The sequence below is a fragment of the Aythya marila genome (assembly GCF_965140915.1).
Source record: "Aythya marila genome assembly, chromosome: 7".
NCBI classification, from domain to species: Eukaryota; Metazoa; Chordata; class Aves; order Anseriformes; family Anatidae; genus Aythya; species Aythya marila.
This window is the reverse complement of record NC_139048.1, coordinates 741,163-758,439: the sequence shown is the minus strand read 5'-3', so window position 1 is coordinate 758,439 and position 17,277 is coordinate 741,163. Positions and strand designations below refer to the sequence as shown.

At 50.1% G+C, this 17,277-nt stretch overlaps 1 protein-coding gene across 2 annotated transcripts; it reads left to right on the top strand.

Annotated features, from left to right (window-relative positions):
* Positions 1–1,918: 1,918 nt before the first annotated feature.
* DPYSL4 (dihydropyrimidinase like 4) lies at positions 1,919–17,022 on the top strand (the record flags this gene model as incomplete). Of its 2 annotated transcripts, none has more annotated exons than XM_082765385.1 (14): positions 1,919–2,221; positions 4,395–4,483; positions 4,776–4,960; positions 5,756–5,920; positions 7,313–7,374; positions 7,472–7,552; positions 8,956–9,024; positions 9,150–9,270; positions 9,972–10,128; positions 11,349–11,490; positions 12,464–12,634; positions 14,070–14,249; positions 16,097–16,268; positions 16,931–17,022. In XM_082765385.1, 14 exons carry the CDS (start codon positions 1,919–1,921, stop codon positions 17,020–17,022), a joined length of 1,989 nt encoding a protein of 662 aa, XP_082621511.1. The 2 variants fall into 2 exon arrangements, with proteins under 2 accessions (XP_082621511.1, XP_082621512.1); XM_082765386.1 differs by lacking the exon at positions 1,919–2,221 and adding an exon at positions 2,885–2,923.
* Between the last annotated feature and the right edge of the window lie 255 nt (positions 17,023–17,277).

Sequence of the window (17,277 nt, the reverse complement as noted above, 5' to 3'; positions counted from 1 at the left end):
TATGTTAATATTTATATGTAAAAAGTTATGTACATAGGAAAGAAAAAAAATGGCTCAAAGAATGTTTTTAAAAGTTTCTTGTGTTTAAGGGCACAGACAGGACATTTCCATAAGTGTGCTATTTAATTTCAGCATAAGCGTTTTTCGCTCAGTTTTCCATCACTTTTATGTTGATCCCACCGGGGCTTGGTGTCATGAGCAGGGCTTTGTGCAGCTCACAGGGTCCTTGGCCACAGTGAGAAGCTGTCCTGGTGAGCAGTGCCCTCACCGCTGAGACAAGCTGCACCAGACCTTGGCTGCTGCCTTCTTACGCACGGCTCCTGCGCGGCTCCTAACAGCACGGTGCTCTCAAAGCCACGGGGCCACGGGGGGAGGCATTCCCCAAAACTGGGCTCTGTCTCAAGGCATTCCTCCTGCAGCCCCCCCACGGGTGCAAGGCGCCTGGGCCCAGCCTGACCGAGCGCCTGCTCCACGCCGAGCAGCCGTAAGCTGCAGCCACCAGCACCCCGTGAAGACGCCCCAAGCATCCTTCAAACAATGGCAATCTGGGGGCAGACAGAAGAGAAACCACGTGTATCACCGCTTTCATTGCCGATCTATTACCATAGCTATGTTTGCCTACCAGAATTTGAAAAGTACGTATAAATGCAGTAGCTCATAATCGTAGACTTTTTGAAGCAATGCCAAAATAGTCATAAATGTTCACAGTCCAGGTAACGCAGCGCTTGGGTTGATGTGAACCACGAGTTGTGCTGACCGATTACAGCATGTGCATAGCAATGCGGATTTTTTTGATTACGTCTAAACTAAAATCCATTCGAATTGCAGCTTACTTCGTCAACAACCGTATGTTGCGTGTTTCAGGCCTGTACTTCTTGTTCAAGCTGTTGAAGGACTGTGGCTATTAGTTAAAGTATTCTGCTCTAGAAATATCTGTAGCCTTCAGTGTATCCTTGAGTGCCTTACGCAGCTCGTGAACAAAATTACTGACAGTGAAGAGGAGATGAGATGGGAGTCATTCCTGGTGGTCTGATGCCAAATCCCCTGGTGGCTCCAATGCCACCGCTGAGACCTGGCAGTGGGCAGTGTGTTTTAGCACAGTAATGGATTTAGTTTAGACTCAGGAAATTGTATTGTGAATATGTGTATTAAACCATGTACTTACGTATTGTACATTTTATAAAAAGGAACTACTGTAAATTTATGCAAACTGTAAACCAGAGAAAATGTTTTTGTTTTTGTTTTTGTTTTTTTCTTCCCCCCCCCATGGCCAGTGTGCCGTGACTTGTGTTCTCTAAGATAATCTCTGAATAACCATACCCTGAATACGTAATGTTTGGTTCAGTGCTGAGACAGTAATTGACAGGCCTAAAACAGGGCTGGATCGATCAATTACAGAATTTTACACATATTTTTGTATTGTGATTCATATGATATATATCAAGAGACTTTCTATTCATTTGTAAAATACATAAATTATTGTAAGCTTTTAATAAAAAGATCTGTTTTAAACCTTGAAGTGAGACAGTTTGCTTTGTTTTGATTCTTCTCCAGGCTGCAGCTGAAAGCCTTCGGTTATGCCCAGCGGTTTGGTTGGTTTGTCTCATTCTGATGCCCGAGCTCTCGGCCCCGGGGCTTTACCTGCGTGCGTGCTATCACGATAACGCGATGGCACCGCACGAAGGATCGCGACCGAGGCGCGCTCCCGCAGCCCCCGCTGCGCGACCTCCCCCCGCGCCCACCCCGCGCCCCGGCGGAGCGGCGGCGCTCTGCGGGCAGCGCAGCCCAGCCCAGCCCAGCCCGGCCCGGCCCAGCTCAGCCCAGCTCAGCCCAGTTCAGCCCAGCAGCAGCAGGACCTCGGGGCGCTCCGAGCGGCCCCGGGGGACGCACGGCGGGGCGGGGGCCGGGGGTGCCCGGTATGTCGGGGCGGCAGGCGGAGGCGCTGCCCGCCTGCTTCGCGGGGCTGGGCGCGGGCAGCCCCCGGCCGCGGCAGAAGCGCGGGGGCATGTTCTGCAGCGTGGAGGACGCCTTCGACAACAAGACGCTGGATTTCCCCTCGCTCGGCGCCGGCCGGACCCGCGGCCCCGGCCCCGGTCCCGGTCCCGGCCCGCCCGACGGGCACGGTGCCGCTGTCCCTGCCGGCAGCCCCGGGGGGGCCGCGCCGCCGCTCCCCTGCACGGGGGCCGCCACCACGGGAGAGCCGCCCGACGGCTGCCGGCAGGTAGGTGAGGGGCGCCCGCCGCCGGGGCTCGGCCGGGACACGGGCTGGGCTGGCTCCGTTCTGCGCCCCCCTTCCCTTCCCCGTCCCGTCCCGTCCCGTCGGGGGCTCGGGGGAGCCCGAGCCGGGGTCGGCGGCAGCGAGCGGGGCGCTGGGGACGGAGCCGCTCCCCCGCCGCTTCTTTAAACTACAGGAAGGGAGATTTCGATTAGACGTTAGAAGAAATTCTTCCCGTGAGGGCGGCGAGGCGCTGCCCAGGCTGCCCCAGGAGCTGCGGGTGCCCCATCCCTGGCAGTGCCCAAGGCCGGGCTGGGGGGCTCTGGGCAGCCTGCGCTGGGGGCAGGGGTGGCACAGGACGGTCCCTAAGGTCCCTGCCGCCCCGACCCGCTCCGGGCGGTGTGGCTTCCCTCTGGGGCACGCTCCCCTCGGCGCTGGCGAAGCCCCCGGCCCGCAGACGGCCCCGCACGGCCGAGGGGAGCGCGCCCCGAGGTGCCGCCGGCCCCGGGCTGTGTCCCGCAGCCCCCCGGCCCCGAGATGCCGGCAGCGCGGCCCCGGGCCGTGGAGGGGAGGGGGGGCGAGGGGGAGCGAGGGGGAGCCGGCGGCGGGGGCGCGCAGGCGCGCACGGGGGCGCGCACGGGCAGGGCGGCAGGCAGGGCAGGCAGGAGGATGTCGCAGCCGGGCAAGAAGAGCATCCCCCGCAGCACGGTGAGCGCGGCGCAGCCGCTCCCGGCGCCCGGAGCTCGCCGCGGCCCGGGGCCGCTCCCCGGCTGCCGCCCCCCCCCGGGCCGGCCCCGCACGGGCCCTCCCGTCCTTCCCCTCCTTCCCCTTCCCTCCCGGCGGCGGCGGGCGGCCCCCGGGCCCTTTGTGGGCCCGGCCCGGCGGCTGCGGGCTTTGTCCGCCCGGCAGCACCGAGCCGGGGCCGCGGACAAAGGCGGCGGGGGCGCGGGGCGGGGGGCGCTGCGCCCGGCGGAGCCCGGCAGCGGTGCTCGGGGGGGATTCCCTCCTTCCTTCCCCTCCTTCCTTCCCCTCCTTCCTTCCCCTCCTTCCTTCCCCTCCTTCTCCCGCTGCCGGGGCTCGGGGCAGCTCGGGCAGCTCCGCTCTTTCTTCCCTTTCTTTCTTTCCTTTCTTCCCTTGGCCGCCCCCCGGCCGCGCTCCTGCGCGGAGCCTTCCCGGGACCGGGGTGGCGGGGCCGGGAGCGGGGCGGGAGGCGCTGAGCGCCCCGGGGGCTGGGGAAGCAGCAGCGCAGTCGGTCGGTGGCTTCCCCGTGCGGCGCTGGGGGCTCTGGAAGCAGACGCCGGCGGTTTGCCAGGCTGGGCGCTGCGGCAGCACACGGTGCATCCATCCATCCATCCATCCATCCATCCATCCATCCATCCATCCATCCATCCATCCATCCATCCATCCATCCATCCCCCGCCGTGCAGCAGGCTCCTGCGGCCCCCCGCGGAGTCTGTGCCCCGGGACGGCCCCGGGATGGCCCCTTCCAGCCCTTAAAGGCACCAGGGAGCAGGGAGGGAGCCCCTCGTTCCGCTGCAGTTCCATGTTTACAGAAATGCAGCTGCTTTCTGATTTTTGGTTAAAGATCTTGTAAGGCTGACAACCGTGCCACAGTCTTGCTTTGAAATGAGGCAGGTCCTTGAGGCATTATCAGCCTCTGACAAGACTGGGGAAACTAATTAGGGAATGCCAATAAATTACCGGGTTAATAAGATGCATTTAGCAGCCCTCACTAGAGGCGCTGATGGAGGAGCAGATGCAGGACTGAGCTGCGGGATGTTGTCCTGCAACACTGCTGGAGCCGCCGGGCAGCCGGTCCTGGCATCGGTCACGGGTCCGAGCGGGCTCCTGCAGGGGGTTGCTCTGCACGGGCCCCACCACAGCACCCGGCTGCCTGCAGGCTCCCTGCGAGCCGGGCCTCTGGAGCTGGGCTCCTGGGCTCTGCACATCCACAGCCTGGGCTCATGGCACACATCAGAGGAGATCCTGTCTTCCTCGGAAAGTGTCTGTGGACTTTTCTGCAGGGTACAGCTGGGCTTCGGTATGGAACACAGGATATTAAACTAAGTTTGGATCGTCAAGGAACAAAATGCTAAGTCCTAGACTTCATAAAAGCTCATTCTGAGTAAACAAGCATCTAAATAAAGCAATCTTGAATTTTTATTTGTTTTTCCACTAGAGTGATCAGCTTCTAATCAAGGGAGGAAAAATTGTCAACGATGACCAGTCATTTTATGCAGACATTTATGTGGAAGATGGTTTAATAAAGTAAGTTAATATATATATATATATTTTGTAACAAAATTTCCAGGCATACTACATTTAATTTGAACAAGGAAAATTACATTTGACAATTAAATTTGTTCATTTAATTTGAACAAGGTTCACTTCTGTCAGTTTTTCTCTTGGAAATACATCCCCTATCTGAAAAACAAGAATTTTAGGATATGGCCAGGCAGTGGCTAGTGTGCCCTAGTGGCTAGGGCTTGGGCTGGGCTCTTTGTACACCTGCACTTAAAAGTTGCTGCCACTTACCAGGGCACCTTAATACTGTTTTCAGACAAATTGGAGAGAACTTGATCGTGCCCAGTGGGGTGAAGACAGTTGATGCCTACAGCCAGCTCGTTGTGCCGGGCGGGATAGACGTGCATACGAGGCTGCAGATGCCCGTGATGGGGATGACCTCTGCCGATGACTTCTACCAAGGCACGAAAGCAGCCCTGGCAGGAGGAACCACAATGATCAGTAAGACGGAGCAGTGTCTGAACAGACTGCTAAGTAGAACATTGTGTAGTGAAACACTCTTGTCGTGGCAGAGTTTATTTATCCTCAAAGCAGAGAAATGTTAATTTTTGCGATAGTAATCAAAACATCGCAAAGCTAATTAAAATGCTTTATGTGCCTTTCAGTAACTGCCTTCCTTTGCTGTACACATATATTGCAAACACGTAGCTGTTCCTGCTTCGCCTCATAAGACAGTAAAGCAGAAGAAAACTTTAAACACCTTTTTATATTTATTTTTTGTTATGTATGTATTATAATTTTTATTTCTGTTTTGTTCTTATTCTGGTCCCAAAGCCCACGGTAGTATTGGCCTGAAGGAGCAGCTCTGAATAAATCTGCTGTCGCTCTGTACCGTGGTCATAGCCAGTACTGTAGGGAGTAAGAGCAAACACAAGAGGAAGAGCAGAAGGGGATGGGCGGTGCGTGGCTGCACGTGGGGGATGCCCAAGGGAGCTGCGCAGCAGTGTGCAAGGCCATGCTTTGTCCTCTCAGCTTGCCATGTGGTGGAGGCTGTAAGAAAAAAGGAGGCATAACAATAGCCATAAATCAGTTAGTCTGTTTCGTTTGTTTCACTTTTTTGATACATTTATCTGTAATCAAAGCTATATAAAGGCAAATTACTATGAAAATGTCTCTTTATCGTAGCAGTAAAGTCTTGCACAGAAATACCTGTGGCTGTTGTAATCTCCAGGTGTTTCTCTAGTCACACAGAGCTGTCCCTAGAAAGCATACCAATACTCTGCAGTATCTCCTCAGTTGACCACGTGTTCCCCGACGCCGGGACGAGCCTTCTTGCTGCATATGAGCAGTGGAGAGAGTGCGCCGACAGCAAAGCCTGCTGTGATTACTCACTGCACGTCGACATCCCTCGCTGGCATGAAAGCCTGAAAGAGGAGCTGGAAGCCCTCGTGAAAGACAAAGGTAAGGGCACAAAGAGCAGCGTTCTGACACACCCCCACCCCCACCAAAAAAAAAAAAAAGGAATATTGCAATATAGGCACATAAGCAGGTTCCCCCAGGGTAAGCTGTGACAGTGCTCTGCAGGAATGCTTTTATCCACTGGTAAATAAATGCATACGTGCATGGGACCTTACTCATTTGCTATTGAGGGGTGAATCACCCTTCTCTTACAATCTAGGTTAAAGATGTAGACAAGAGTATTGACACTGGATTCATACCCTAACGTATTTTGCAGGATCTTGTTCATCTGCTCTTACCTCTGGGCAATTTACAGCCCAGTATTGAAAATCTGTTTTGGAAACTACAGAAATCGCATCAGGCTTCCTGAGTCAGGCTCCCTGACTTACAGACAATATTTAAAGAAAAACATTTGAGGTTGGGCTAACAGGCCCAAACGCTTTAGGCTTTTCCCAGAGATGTCATTTGTGCTTCTAATTCCTGTACATCCTAAAGTATCCCTTGGACATAGCTTACCAAAAAGCTGGCCATGTGTCAGGAATACATGCATTTCATTAATACTTAATTCAATGTTTTGGACTACATTTTGCTTTCAGATATGCTAATGTAGAGCTAAATGACTTCAGTGTAATTTGCAGTCTTGCAAGCAAGGGCTTAATTGGTCAATTAACATAGGAATTTGCAGTGAATTTCCCATTAAAATGCTGAGCGGATGAAGTAATGCAGCCATTCAAAGCTTAAACCAGATATTTTTCATATGTATGTTCCCATGAAATACAGTTTGTTTGCAATTTGATCGTAGTTTGGGATTAGTTGTTGCCTTTATCCATATAAAAAAACTGTGGCAATTGTCAGGCTTTGACTCTGTGCTTCACGTTACATGTTTGATAGAAATGAATTAAGATTGTGTGCAATGCTGTGTGCAGAAATACTGTACATCTATTTGTCTAACTAAATGCCAACAGTGCTTTAAAACAAGAGAGTCTCATATTGTGTTGTACTTTGTGGTCTTGGCACTAATGCATTAATTCAAATACAGTTAGAAGTTGGAAAGAAACCATAAATTCAGACTTCTGGAGGGAAAATTAAGATTGGAAGCAATGCATTTAATTCTGTGAATTCAGGTCAAGTTACAGAGAGTACCTAAATCAGAAATGGACGATGTATTTTTTTTGTTCAGGTATATCCAAATATAGGAGAGTATTGTCTCTCATGACTCCCAAAACGTGGGGTTCAGCTCTCACGAGAGGAGTTTCCGTGCTTAGCCTTGGTTTGCTTTCAGCCTAGCCCCCCCCTGCACAAAGCACCCGAGTCGAGCATCCCTGCTCAGCCCGTACCAGGGTGCTGCGTTCTGGGCTGTGACAATAAATGAAGGTGTCATTTTCTTTTTTCAAGGCGTGAACTCCTTCCTGGTTTTTATGGCTTATAAAGACAAACTTCAGTGCACTGATGCCCAGGTAATACAGACAGCCAAGGTGCAATAGAAGTAATTTTGCACTTCTGAGCAGAGACCATAATTTATCTGATACTGGGCAACCCCTTCTCTCTTGACAGATGTATGAAATATTCAGCATTATTCGAGACTTGGGGGCCATTGCCCAAGTGCATGCTGAAAACGGAGACATCATTGATGAGGTACAGTAATGACGTTCATTTAAATTAAAGGTGGAGCAGGGTAACTTGATGTAAGGCAAAGTGCTGACTTCAACAGATAGGACACAGACTCTAACAGAAGGTGCCAGCATGCTTTTAGCATTCATTTGATGCTGCAAAATCAGCAGAGATATTCAAAATGAGATGAAGAGGAGTAACCTGAAATTGCTTTGTGAAGGGAATCAGCGTGCACTTCTAGTGTGTGCTGTCTGCTGCTGTCACCTGGATTGCTCACCTCTGAAACCTCTAGCAGGGCAAACTCTCCTTCCTCTTTGCATGTTGATGCCAAGCCTTGAAGAGGGCAGGGGAATCCAGAAAAGGTGTCAGCCCTAACCTGCCCCTTCTCTCCTCCCCCCACAGGCTCCTGGTGGGATTTGGTCTCCAGAATAATCTGAGTACCAAAGCTGTGGAGGGAAGGGGCTGAGAGGAAATCTTGTTGTGGTAGCATGTGCAGACACACGAATGTGCAGGATCTGGGGCTCCTGCTAAAATCAATGGCATCCTCCCAGCTTTTCCCATGCGCTTGGGTTTCATCACAGGAATCTGCTCAATAGTTCCCAGATAGGGGCCTCTTAAATGTTGACTGACTGCTTTAAGTGATACTTTATCACATTTATCGTGTTTAGAAATCTTGAGTATGCTTAGAAGCCTTGAGGACTTTAGAAGGTTAAAGAGTTTTGCATTTTTTAAATAATCTACATTAGACGTGGTAATATATATATCCAAAAATGGCTTTCAGGAATTTATTTGGAATTGCAAACTGTTTATTATTTTTCCTCTTTAGCTTTAGAGAAGAAAGTCCTAGGTAAATACTGCAAATAGGTGATAGATGTAGAATTAGACTTGTGGTTCCTTTTAGCTTACGGTCACTTAAGTGTTCAGTATGGTGTGGGAGGAGAGTTTAAAATGAAAGCAGAATCCCAGTCCTTGAAATGGGTTTATTTGAACAAACAAGATAGAGGGTAATTCCCACCCTCATCTTCTCTTCTTCCTTGGGCTTCTCTGAGCAGCTTCAGCCATGGACTCGAGGGTCCAGGAGATACCTGCTCCTTTCCTAGCTTTGAATCATATTTAGCACAGGCTTAGAGTAAGCAGTGGTGGGTCTGAAATCCCAAATCTTCCAGAACTGTAACTGGGTTTAAAAAATGGAGAAAGTCCAAAGGACATGTAGCAGTTCCCAGTCCAAAGATGTTTCCACAGCATAAGCTGGGCCTTCCTTTCACTCCCAGCAGCTGATGGATTGCCATAGATACCATGTAATTGTATTCATTTATCATTTACATGTATCATGTAATTGAATTCACTTCTGAGCAAGGTGAGTCCCACATTGCTTCAGACGGACTGTTCACATTGCTCACTGCTCTTGTTCATCTTCTTCCCCCTAGGAGCAGAAGAGACTGTTGGACCTTGGGATTACGGGGCCAGAGGGGCATGTCCTGAGCCGCCCTGAGGAGGTAAAGTCAACAGCTTTTCCAGCAGAACTATCCAAAGCTGCAGACCAGCCACGGCTTGTGGTGGTTCAGCTCTGACAGAGATGTCTTGAGATGTTCTCTGCTTGTATTCGTTTTTGTGTCGGCAGGTTGAAGCAGAGGCAGTGTACCGGGCCATTACAATAGCAAAACAAGCCAACTGCCCCTTGTACATCACAAAAATAATGAGCAAAGGTGCAGCAGATGTGTTAGCCCAAGCAAAGAGAAAAGGTAAAGCGCTATTTAATGTTTGCACACTAATTAAGCCAATTTAAATACACCCAGGAATGTCACGCTAGCTGCAAGGTTTAAGAACTCGTTAGCACCTGAGTTCTGTCACATTTTAAGGGTGCTAAAACTTGGTGTTGGCTTTTCTTCACAGAGTATGCCAGAGCTAATTGCTCTGAACTGAACTCAAAAGATGTGAAGAGATGTGCTTGAAACTGACACCCGGATCTGAGTAGATGCAGCAAAAAAAAATAACACCTCGCTTCTGATCATTTCTCATGAACTAAATGAAAAATGGAACTGGAACAAACTCCAGAGTTAAATGGGGTGCGCTGGGGAGGGCTAGCAATGTTCCTACAGGGAAGCAAGGTCGAGCAGTGTCCTGAGCACACGGTGTTGTGCGGCCACGGCAGCCCCCAGCCAGAGAGCCTCCAATTTGATGTAAAGAAATGTGTAACACTTATCAGACAGAAATGTGGTTTTTTTCTAAGGAGAAAAGAGACACATTCAGAACTTGTTCTGGCAGCACTTCCCAGTTATCTGAGATAATCTGAGGGATTAGTCTATATTTAAAAAGCCAAAATGTTGAGAGCACCAGAAGTAAATGGAGCCATCCTTATTGCTAACCACGGTGTTTGTGCTGTGTGAAAGGAGGCTCAGGGGCACGCAGCGCGTTTGCAGTCACTGCTCCCATTGCTCTGCAGGCACTGTTGTGTACGGGGAGCCCATCACCGCCAGCCTCGGCACCGACGGCTCGCACTACTGGAGTAAGAACTGGGCCAAGGCCGCAGCCTTCGTCACCTCTCCCCCCATCAGCCCCGACCCGAGCACGCCGGACCGCCTCACCTCCCTGCTGTCCTGGTGAGTTCTGTGCCGTGCCGTGGTGCCCACAGCCTGCCCGCCGGGGCGTGGAGGAGCGGTGCAGATGGCATTCCCAGGGGGGCATGCTTCTCCATGGCAAATCGTAAATCTTGGGTTGTTTTTTCTAACAAGGAGCTAGGAGACAGTCGTGTGGCTGCTTTGAAAGAGAATCTAGGTTAGGCTTTGATGAAGCCGGGTAGCAGCTAGCAGACTTCTCCCATATAAATCAGTCTCCCACGACCTGCTTCCATCCGCAGAACTGCGAATGGAGCGCGCTGCACCCTCCGCATCACCCAAGGGCCCAGGCATAACCCACAGAAATCCACCAGTATTAGGTTAAATTTACAGTAAATTGAAGGGTTTCATCAGAAGCAACGTTAGGCATTCACAAGCTTTTAAAATCTGAAACATAAACATTGAGGGCATGTTACCTTGGAGAGCTGTTTTCAGTCAATTGTTATACAACAAAGCCCATCATGTCAGCTTGAACATCTCTGGAACAGTTCACAAACACAACGGACACTGACAAGTCAGCAAACAAACGGACAGGTGAATAACAACGCCTGCATGTGCTCTGTCTGTATCCACAGATGCAACAGCGACTGGAGCTTTGCATTTTCATGCAGTACGTATACATACAGTGCTACGTAAAATGTAATATCTTACAGTACTTTACATTTGGTTTTATCCAGAATCTTGTTTTATTTAACCATATCCTTGCTTTAAGAGATGTTTTAGCACCATATCAAAAGAATGGTTCTGAGACCCACCTTCATAATAAAACAATATGAGGTTCAAAAGGAAGGCACGAAGATGAAGATGGTTGCAAAACAGTAAAAGTAATAGCTAGATTAGGAGAAAATACCAAAAGCACATACGGGGCTGCTGTTCCTGTTCTTAGAAGATTTCAGTGCTTTATTCCTGTGCAGACTGGTAGAGTGAGATGCCTCTGTGTACTTGTAAAAACTGCCTCAACGTACCTTGACTTTCAATGGGATTTAAAGATCTGAAGTCGCCTGCCTGTGTGGCAGCGTTTATTGATTAAATCAATGCACATCAAACAGGCGGAGCACAGAGCCCGCAGACCCTTGTGTCACACAGTCTTGTAGGCCAGGGTGAACTTCACCCAGGCAGCGCAGCCCTTTCACAGAAAAGGAGACACATTTTCGCCACCGCTCCGCTCTGTGCCTCCTCTGACCACCTCTCTCCATCTGTCCTAGCGGGGACCTGCAGGTGGCGGGCAGCGCTCACTGCACGTTCACCACCGCCCAGAAGGCAGTGGGGAAAGACAACTTCACCCTCATTCCCGAGGGAACAAACGGCATTGAGGAACGAATGGCAATAATTTGGGAAAAGTGTGTGGTAGGTACTAAAACAACACCGGTTTTGTGGTAGGCACTAAAATAACACCGATTCCTTCCTCCACGCGAACGCAAGTGGATGTGAAGAGTGCTTGTGTCAGATGATGTCAGATTTCTCATTAATTCAAATGAGCCCTGAAGTGTGACATTGTCTAGACTGCTCCTTCAGAAGAGCTTGATAATGGGAGAGAATGAGACACTCCAGTGCCTTCAAAGTGTCTTCAAAGGGTTCGCTGGGGGAACAGCCCCCCCGCCTCAACCTGCAGTCAGGAGAGAGTCCTCCACAGATTTCTGTAAGGGGAGGATGCGATGTTGCTCTTCACTAGTGTTCGCAGGAGGCCAGGGGAGGTTGGTGGGGACAGGGAGCATCCTTGGTACCTGCAGGAGGTTCCCCCAGCCCTGTCCCACACCGCTGCAGGTCAGTGTGCTCAGCCCCATGGCCTGCCGCCCCCCAGAGCGCCCCTGGGAATTCATCGCCTGGCACGGAGCGCTACGGGGACACTTCCCAGAGCCAGGGAGCCGTGCTGAAGTCCTACGTAGGCTTTGTTCTGGAGGAAACAAGGGAGTTCTGCAGGAGTTGGACTCAGTGATCCTTGTGGGACCACTCAGATTTTCTATGAAATACAATTCTGTAAATCACAGTGTGGCTTGGCGTGGAAGGGACCTTAAAGATCATCCAGCTCCAGCCCCCTGCTGTAGGCAGGGATGCCACCCACTAGATGAGGCAGCAATTGAATGTCTGAGTGGTCCATTTCCAGTTGTGTAATGCTTCAGCAGGGCTTAATTACCATCACGGGAACAAAAATCTTGAATTAAATACTGTGGTTGGGACTGGGGGATTTTTTGGTGTATAAAAGCACTAAGAGAAAGGTTGCATGTAATCTCTGATTTTGTATAGAAAGTGCAGATTGGTTTGTGGTGGGACCGCCGTGCTTTCCCGTATCAAATGGTTCTCCCTTCCTTCTGCTCTCCAGGTCTCAGGGAAGATGGATGAGAATGACTTTGTAGCAGTGACCAGTACAAATGCTGCCAAAATCTTTAACTGCTACCCCAGGAAAGGGCGAATTGCAGTCGGCTCTGATGCAGACTTGGTCTTGTGGAACCCCAAGGCGACAAAAATTATCTCAGCAAAAACCCACAATTTGGTAAACTATATTTTAAAGTATTTTCTTGAGATGATACTACAGTCAGAAGAGAGCAGTAAAGTAATACACTTCTTCAGATCATACAGATTAGTGCATTCACCAAGAGATGAGTAATGTGGATAAGATGATGAAGAACCTTGCATTTGTTTAAAATGCAAGCAAATACAAATATCCCTTGTTTACTGTAGAACTGGAGAATTTGTGAGGGGCAGGATTGTGACTGAGTAGCTGGGTGACTGATCTGAGACAGTCTGCCTCTGGAACACAGATCTTATGACTGATGTGCTCGCTGCAGACTGGGAGAAAGGGGTTGACCTTGTTTTGGGTATTAAACTAAAAGAAAGAGCGTGTCCAGTGAAGGCAGCATGCGGAGGCCTGATGCACACGGGGGAACAAACCCCAGCTCACATTAATTCCTGTTTGGTCAATGTGAACTTTTAAGTTCCAATTCAGAAAACAGGTAGTAGTTCTTTTAATACCTGTGCAATGATTTAAGAAAACAGCTGCTCACAGCATAAAGCCATTTTGCCACCAGAGCCAAACACCAGCATGCCCCAAAGGCCCAGGTGCACTCCCCTCGGGCTCTGGTCCTTGGCAGGTATTGCTGGTCGGCAGAGGAAGTCGGTCAGAAAAGTTTCGGGGTGTCTCTTGGTGGCATTTTATCCGTGGTTTTCCAGGCTGCAGACATCCCCAGATTAATTCCAACATGAGTCTCGGGTAGAAAGCTGTAGTTGAAAGTGAGGGATGCATTTGAGTTGGTGTGAGGTGTGTTAGAGATGGAACAGATCTAAACTAATGTAGAAACATTTTTTGTCACAAAGGTTTTTACTGAAGAAAATTATCATTATTACTGAAATATTTGGGTGTTTTCTTTAAAAAATAGAAGCAGTTTATTTTTTGTCCTGAAAATTCTTACATTTTTTCAAGATGCAGCATTTTTTCATGGTAACGTTTGAGTTTTGGATAGTTTTTTAGTGATAGCCATGGGAGTATTTGAAAAAAATTGGCATGATTTTGTATTTCCCATAAAACACAATTCTCATTTATTGTGGTAGAAGACCTGCAGGATCTTGGAAAAAATTACAGGAACTTTGTCACCAAACAGAGAACTGCAGCAGAGCTCTTCTGAGGTTTCGAAATAATTAATTGTTAATGTATAGTAAAAATCTGGTTTGCTTCAGGAATGCCACAAGTCTTTTGGTCAACTGCTGAATCTTCTGGGGATTTAATTTTTCTGTTCTACTTTGCCTTAGTTCATCCAATTAGAAGAACCTTGTTATTGAAATCTAAAGGCCTAAGTTAAGTACAGTTAATTGTGCATGAGGAGTAATGTACAAAAAAATGCATGTGTGTGTAACTGGATAGACTGTGACCTCGTTTTCTTAAATCTTAAATTTACTTAACATCCTGTTTTTTGTTGTTTTTTTTTTTCCAGAATGTGGAGTACAACATATTTGAAGGCACGGAGTGCCATGGGGCTCCTACTGTGGTCATAAGTCAAGGAAAAGTTGTTCTTGAGGATGGGAACCTGTTTGTCACACAGGGATCAGGTCGCTTCATTCCCAGAAAGACATTCCCTGATTTTGTTTATAAAAGAATAAAGGCAAGAAACAGGGTAAGAAGAATTTTATTTGCAATATTCCCATATTTTCATTGCAATTTCCTTGCATCATTGTACTGGTCACTGTTCTGGTATGCCCGCTGGTGCAATGGGCAGCAGAAACAAGAGTATTGTTAACGCTACTCCTCCTCACACCTTGGAAATCTGTAATGTCATCATGTAACCGCTTTGGTGTATGGCTTGGCACAAAGTGATCAGTAATGCCCGTTTTAGTATTATAATTGATCACACCAGTTTATTAGTATTACTTACCTGTTACAAAGTTATAGAACAAAAATATGGCTTCTACCAAATCTGTTTGTTTTGTATTGAGGTAGAAGGGAGGAATTCATCTCTACCTGTGCTAGAAATGATTCCGTTACTGTATTACCAATCCACTGCTTTGCTTCTGTCCGTGACTAGTAGGGGTAGTGTTCAGTAGCTGCTGGAAATAACAAAGTCCTTCACAGTGTGCTAGCACAGCTTTTTTAGGAGGTAGAAAGACATTCAAATGTACACAGATCTCCTTAACGACTGCACCCTCCCTCCCTTTTTCCATGCGTTATTTTAGACATTTCCATTATGCACTGTAGATGAATGCAGTGCAAGAATCACAAACCCCAAGCTCACCAACAGCACTGGCACTGGCAGCAGCGGTCCCAGTTTGCCTCTGGAGTCCCTGCTGCAGTGGAGTCAGGGGAAGGTCAATGGTGTTGGGGCAGCTCCCAGCAGAGGGCAGGACCTTGTGGCCCACCTCCAGTCCCTTCGGGCAGCCCAGCAGCACCGGCAGCTGCAGCACAAGGAGCCCTGCAATGTCAGCTCCATCTCCCTGGCACTCATGGCATCCTCTGCATCACTCACACACGGATGCCATGCGGGCTGCGGGGACAAGGAGCCCCTGGGCTCCTTGCTAGCAGTCAGGTTGCGTCTGTGTTAGCTTTGAAAGAAGACACCCTGTGCCACTGCTGTGTCCTAAAGGATGGAGCTTGCTAAATATAAACTCACTTACTGAAGGTCCCTGGTCTCCTGGCTAGATGATGATTGAGTGTCAAGCCAGTCAGTCAGTGATTTCTTTGTTAAGTTAATTCATTTGGGCAGGCACTTTTGGTACTTTGCAAACAACCAGACAGTCTGCCCATGCCATCTCTTGATCCTTGATTTAACTGGAGCTTTGGAAAAGAGCTAGGGTCAAGGGGAGTGCTGTAGAGCACTGAGCTGGGTATTTTCTCTGCGTGACAGTCAGCATGAAGATGAAGGTGACATACGAGAAAAATTGCTATAGAAAACTTTCTATACTTGTTGATAACCTATCAGTCTGTCCTTTCTTATTTGAAACCCAGCACTTCTCATCTGCAAAACAAGCCCATCCTGACCCCGTGGCTCCCAAACCACTGTTTTGCCTGTGAGGAGAAACAGCCTTAGGCACATTCATGATGAAGGACTGGTAATGAAGTCCTTTCCCTGTGCCAGCTGTGGCTTTTCTCATACAGGTCTGAAGGGAAGGAGTGTGGCAGGACGTGGCAGTGGCACCACGTCAGATCGTGCCACTGGGGCGCTGCCACCAGGGCATGGTGGGCGAGGGGCCGGGCACCTCCTGCTGCCTGCCTTTACAGGGTCTGCTGGTGGAACGTGCTGGGACTGAAAGAATCAAGAGCAGTTTTATGCTCATTTCACAAAATGCAGGTAACCCCTTGTGCAGTAGTTTTGCAGGACTAAAAAGTGCTATTCCTTTTGGGGTGAGTGCAGGCAGGGGCTAGTGCGGCACGGCTGCAGCAGTAGGTGAGGACCCGAACCGGCCGGGATCCCGTTCGGGTTCTCCAGTATCTCTGCATTCCTCACGCCTGCTCCTTCCCTCCCCGCAGCTGGCCGAGGTGCACGGCGTCCCGCGGGGGCTGTACGACGGGCCGGTCCACGACATCGTCCTAAGCACGAAAGCCGCGGCGCCCACCACAGCATCGAGGATGGCGGCCTGCGTGGGCAAAGTGCCGTCCGTCCCCGTGCGCAACCTGCACCAGTCGGGGTTCAGCCTGTCGGGTAGGTGGGGGCCCAGTGCAGCGGGACGGGGCCCGGCGGCACTGAGGAGCTGCCACGAGCGTGGCCGGGCCTGGCGGGAGGCACCTGGAGCGGGAGGGCGAGGTGGAGCCCACGGGCGGTGGCAAGGCCTGTGGTCAGGGCTCTGGGAAAGTGATAAATATCTGTACGACAGCTGGCTTGTTCAGCCGGGTTCCGTTCACATAGCTCCATCCTCAGGAACCAGCAATAAAACCACCGCTGCCCTCCCATGTAGGCAGAGGGTGCTTCAGCGCTGCCTGGCACAGCATCCCCTGACAATCTGCCCGGCAGCGTCAGTGACCTTGGAAAAAATAGCACTTTGTCTTAAAATACCTGCCATCATTTTGTTCTCTTGGCTGGCTGGACTCATACAGGTGGATCAGTGTTTAATAAATCTGCAGGGTCCCATGCTTTATTGCATAGAAGCTGTTTGTTTACAGGAAAGCCATTTATAATGTCCAGAAAGAAGCAGTAAAAAACAAAGGCATTCAGGCTACCAAAGTCATTCCAGACTGTACTGTGATAATACAGCATCCAAATTAACATCTACTGAAAATGCTCACCCTGCTCATAAGCGAAATTCTTGATGACTGGTGCATGAAAGCTCGCGGATGTCACAGCCGTGTGCCTCTCCCTTCCCGCAGGGTCGCAGGCAGATGACCACATTGCCCGGCGCACGGCTCAGAAGATCATCGCCCCGCCAGGCGGGCGCTCCAACATCACCTCCCTGTCCTGATGCCGCGCTCCTGCCCGCTGCGCCCAGCCGCCCGCGGTGCTGCCTCCTGCCCACGGCAGCCCCACGGCAGGGGCTGGGGCCGAGCCGGGAAAGGCACGGTTGGTTCCCTCAAGCTCAGGATGAAAGCGAGGCATTCGTCAGATACCCCGGGCCCCTTCTTCTCTTAGGTAGAAAATAGACGAAGCCAACCCAAGAGGTAGTGGTGATAGTAGTGCCCATCTGCATTCCTCCCACTCCGTAGAGCTCCCAGTCTGT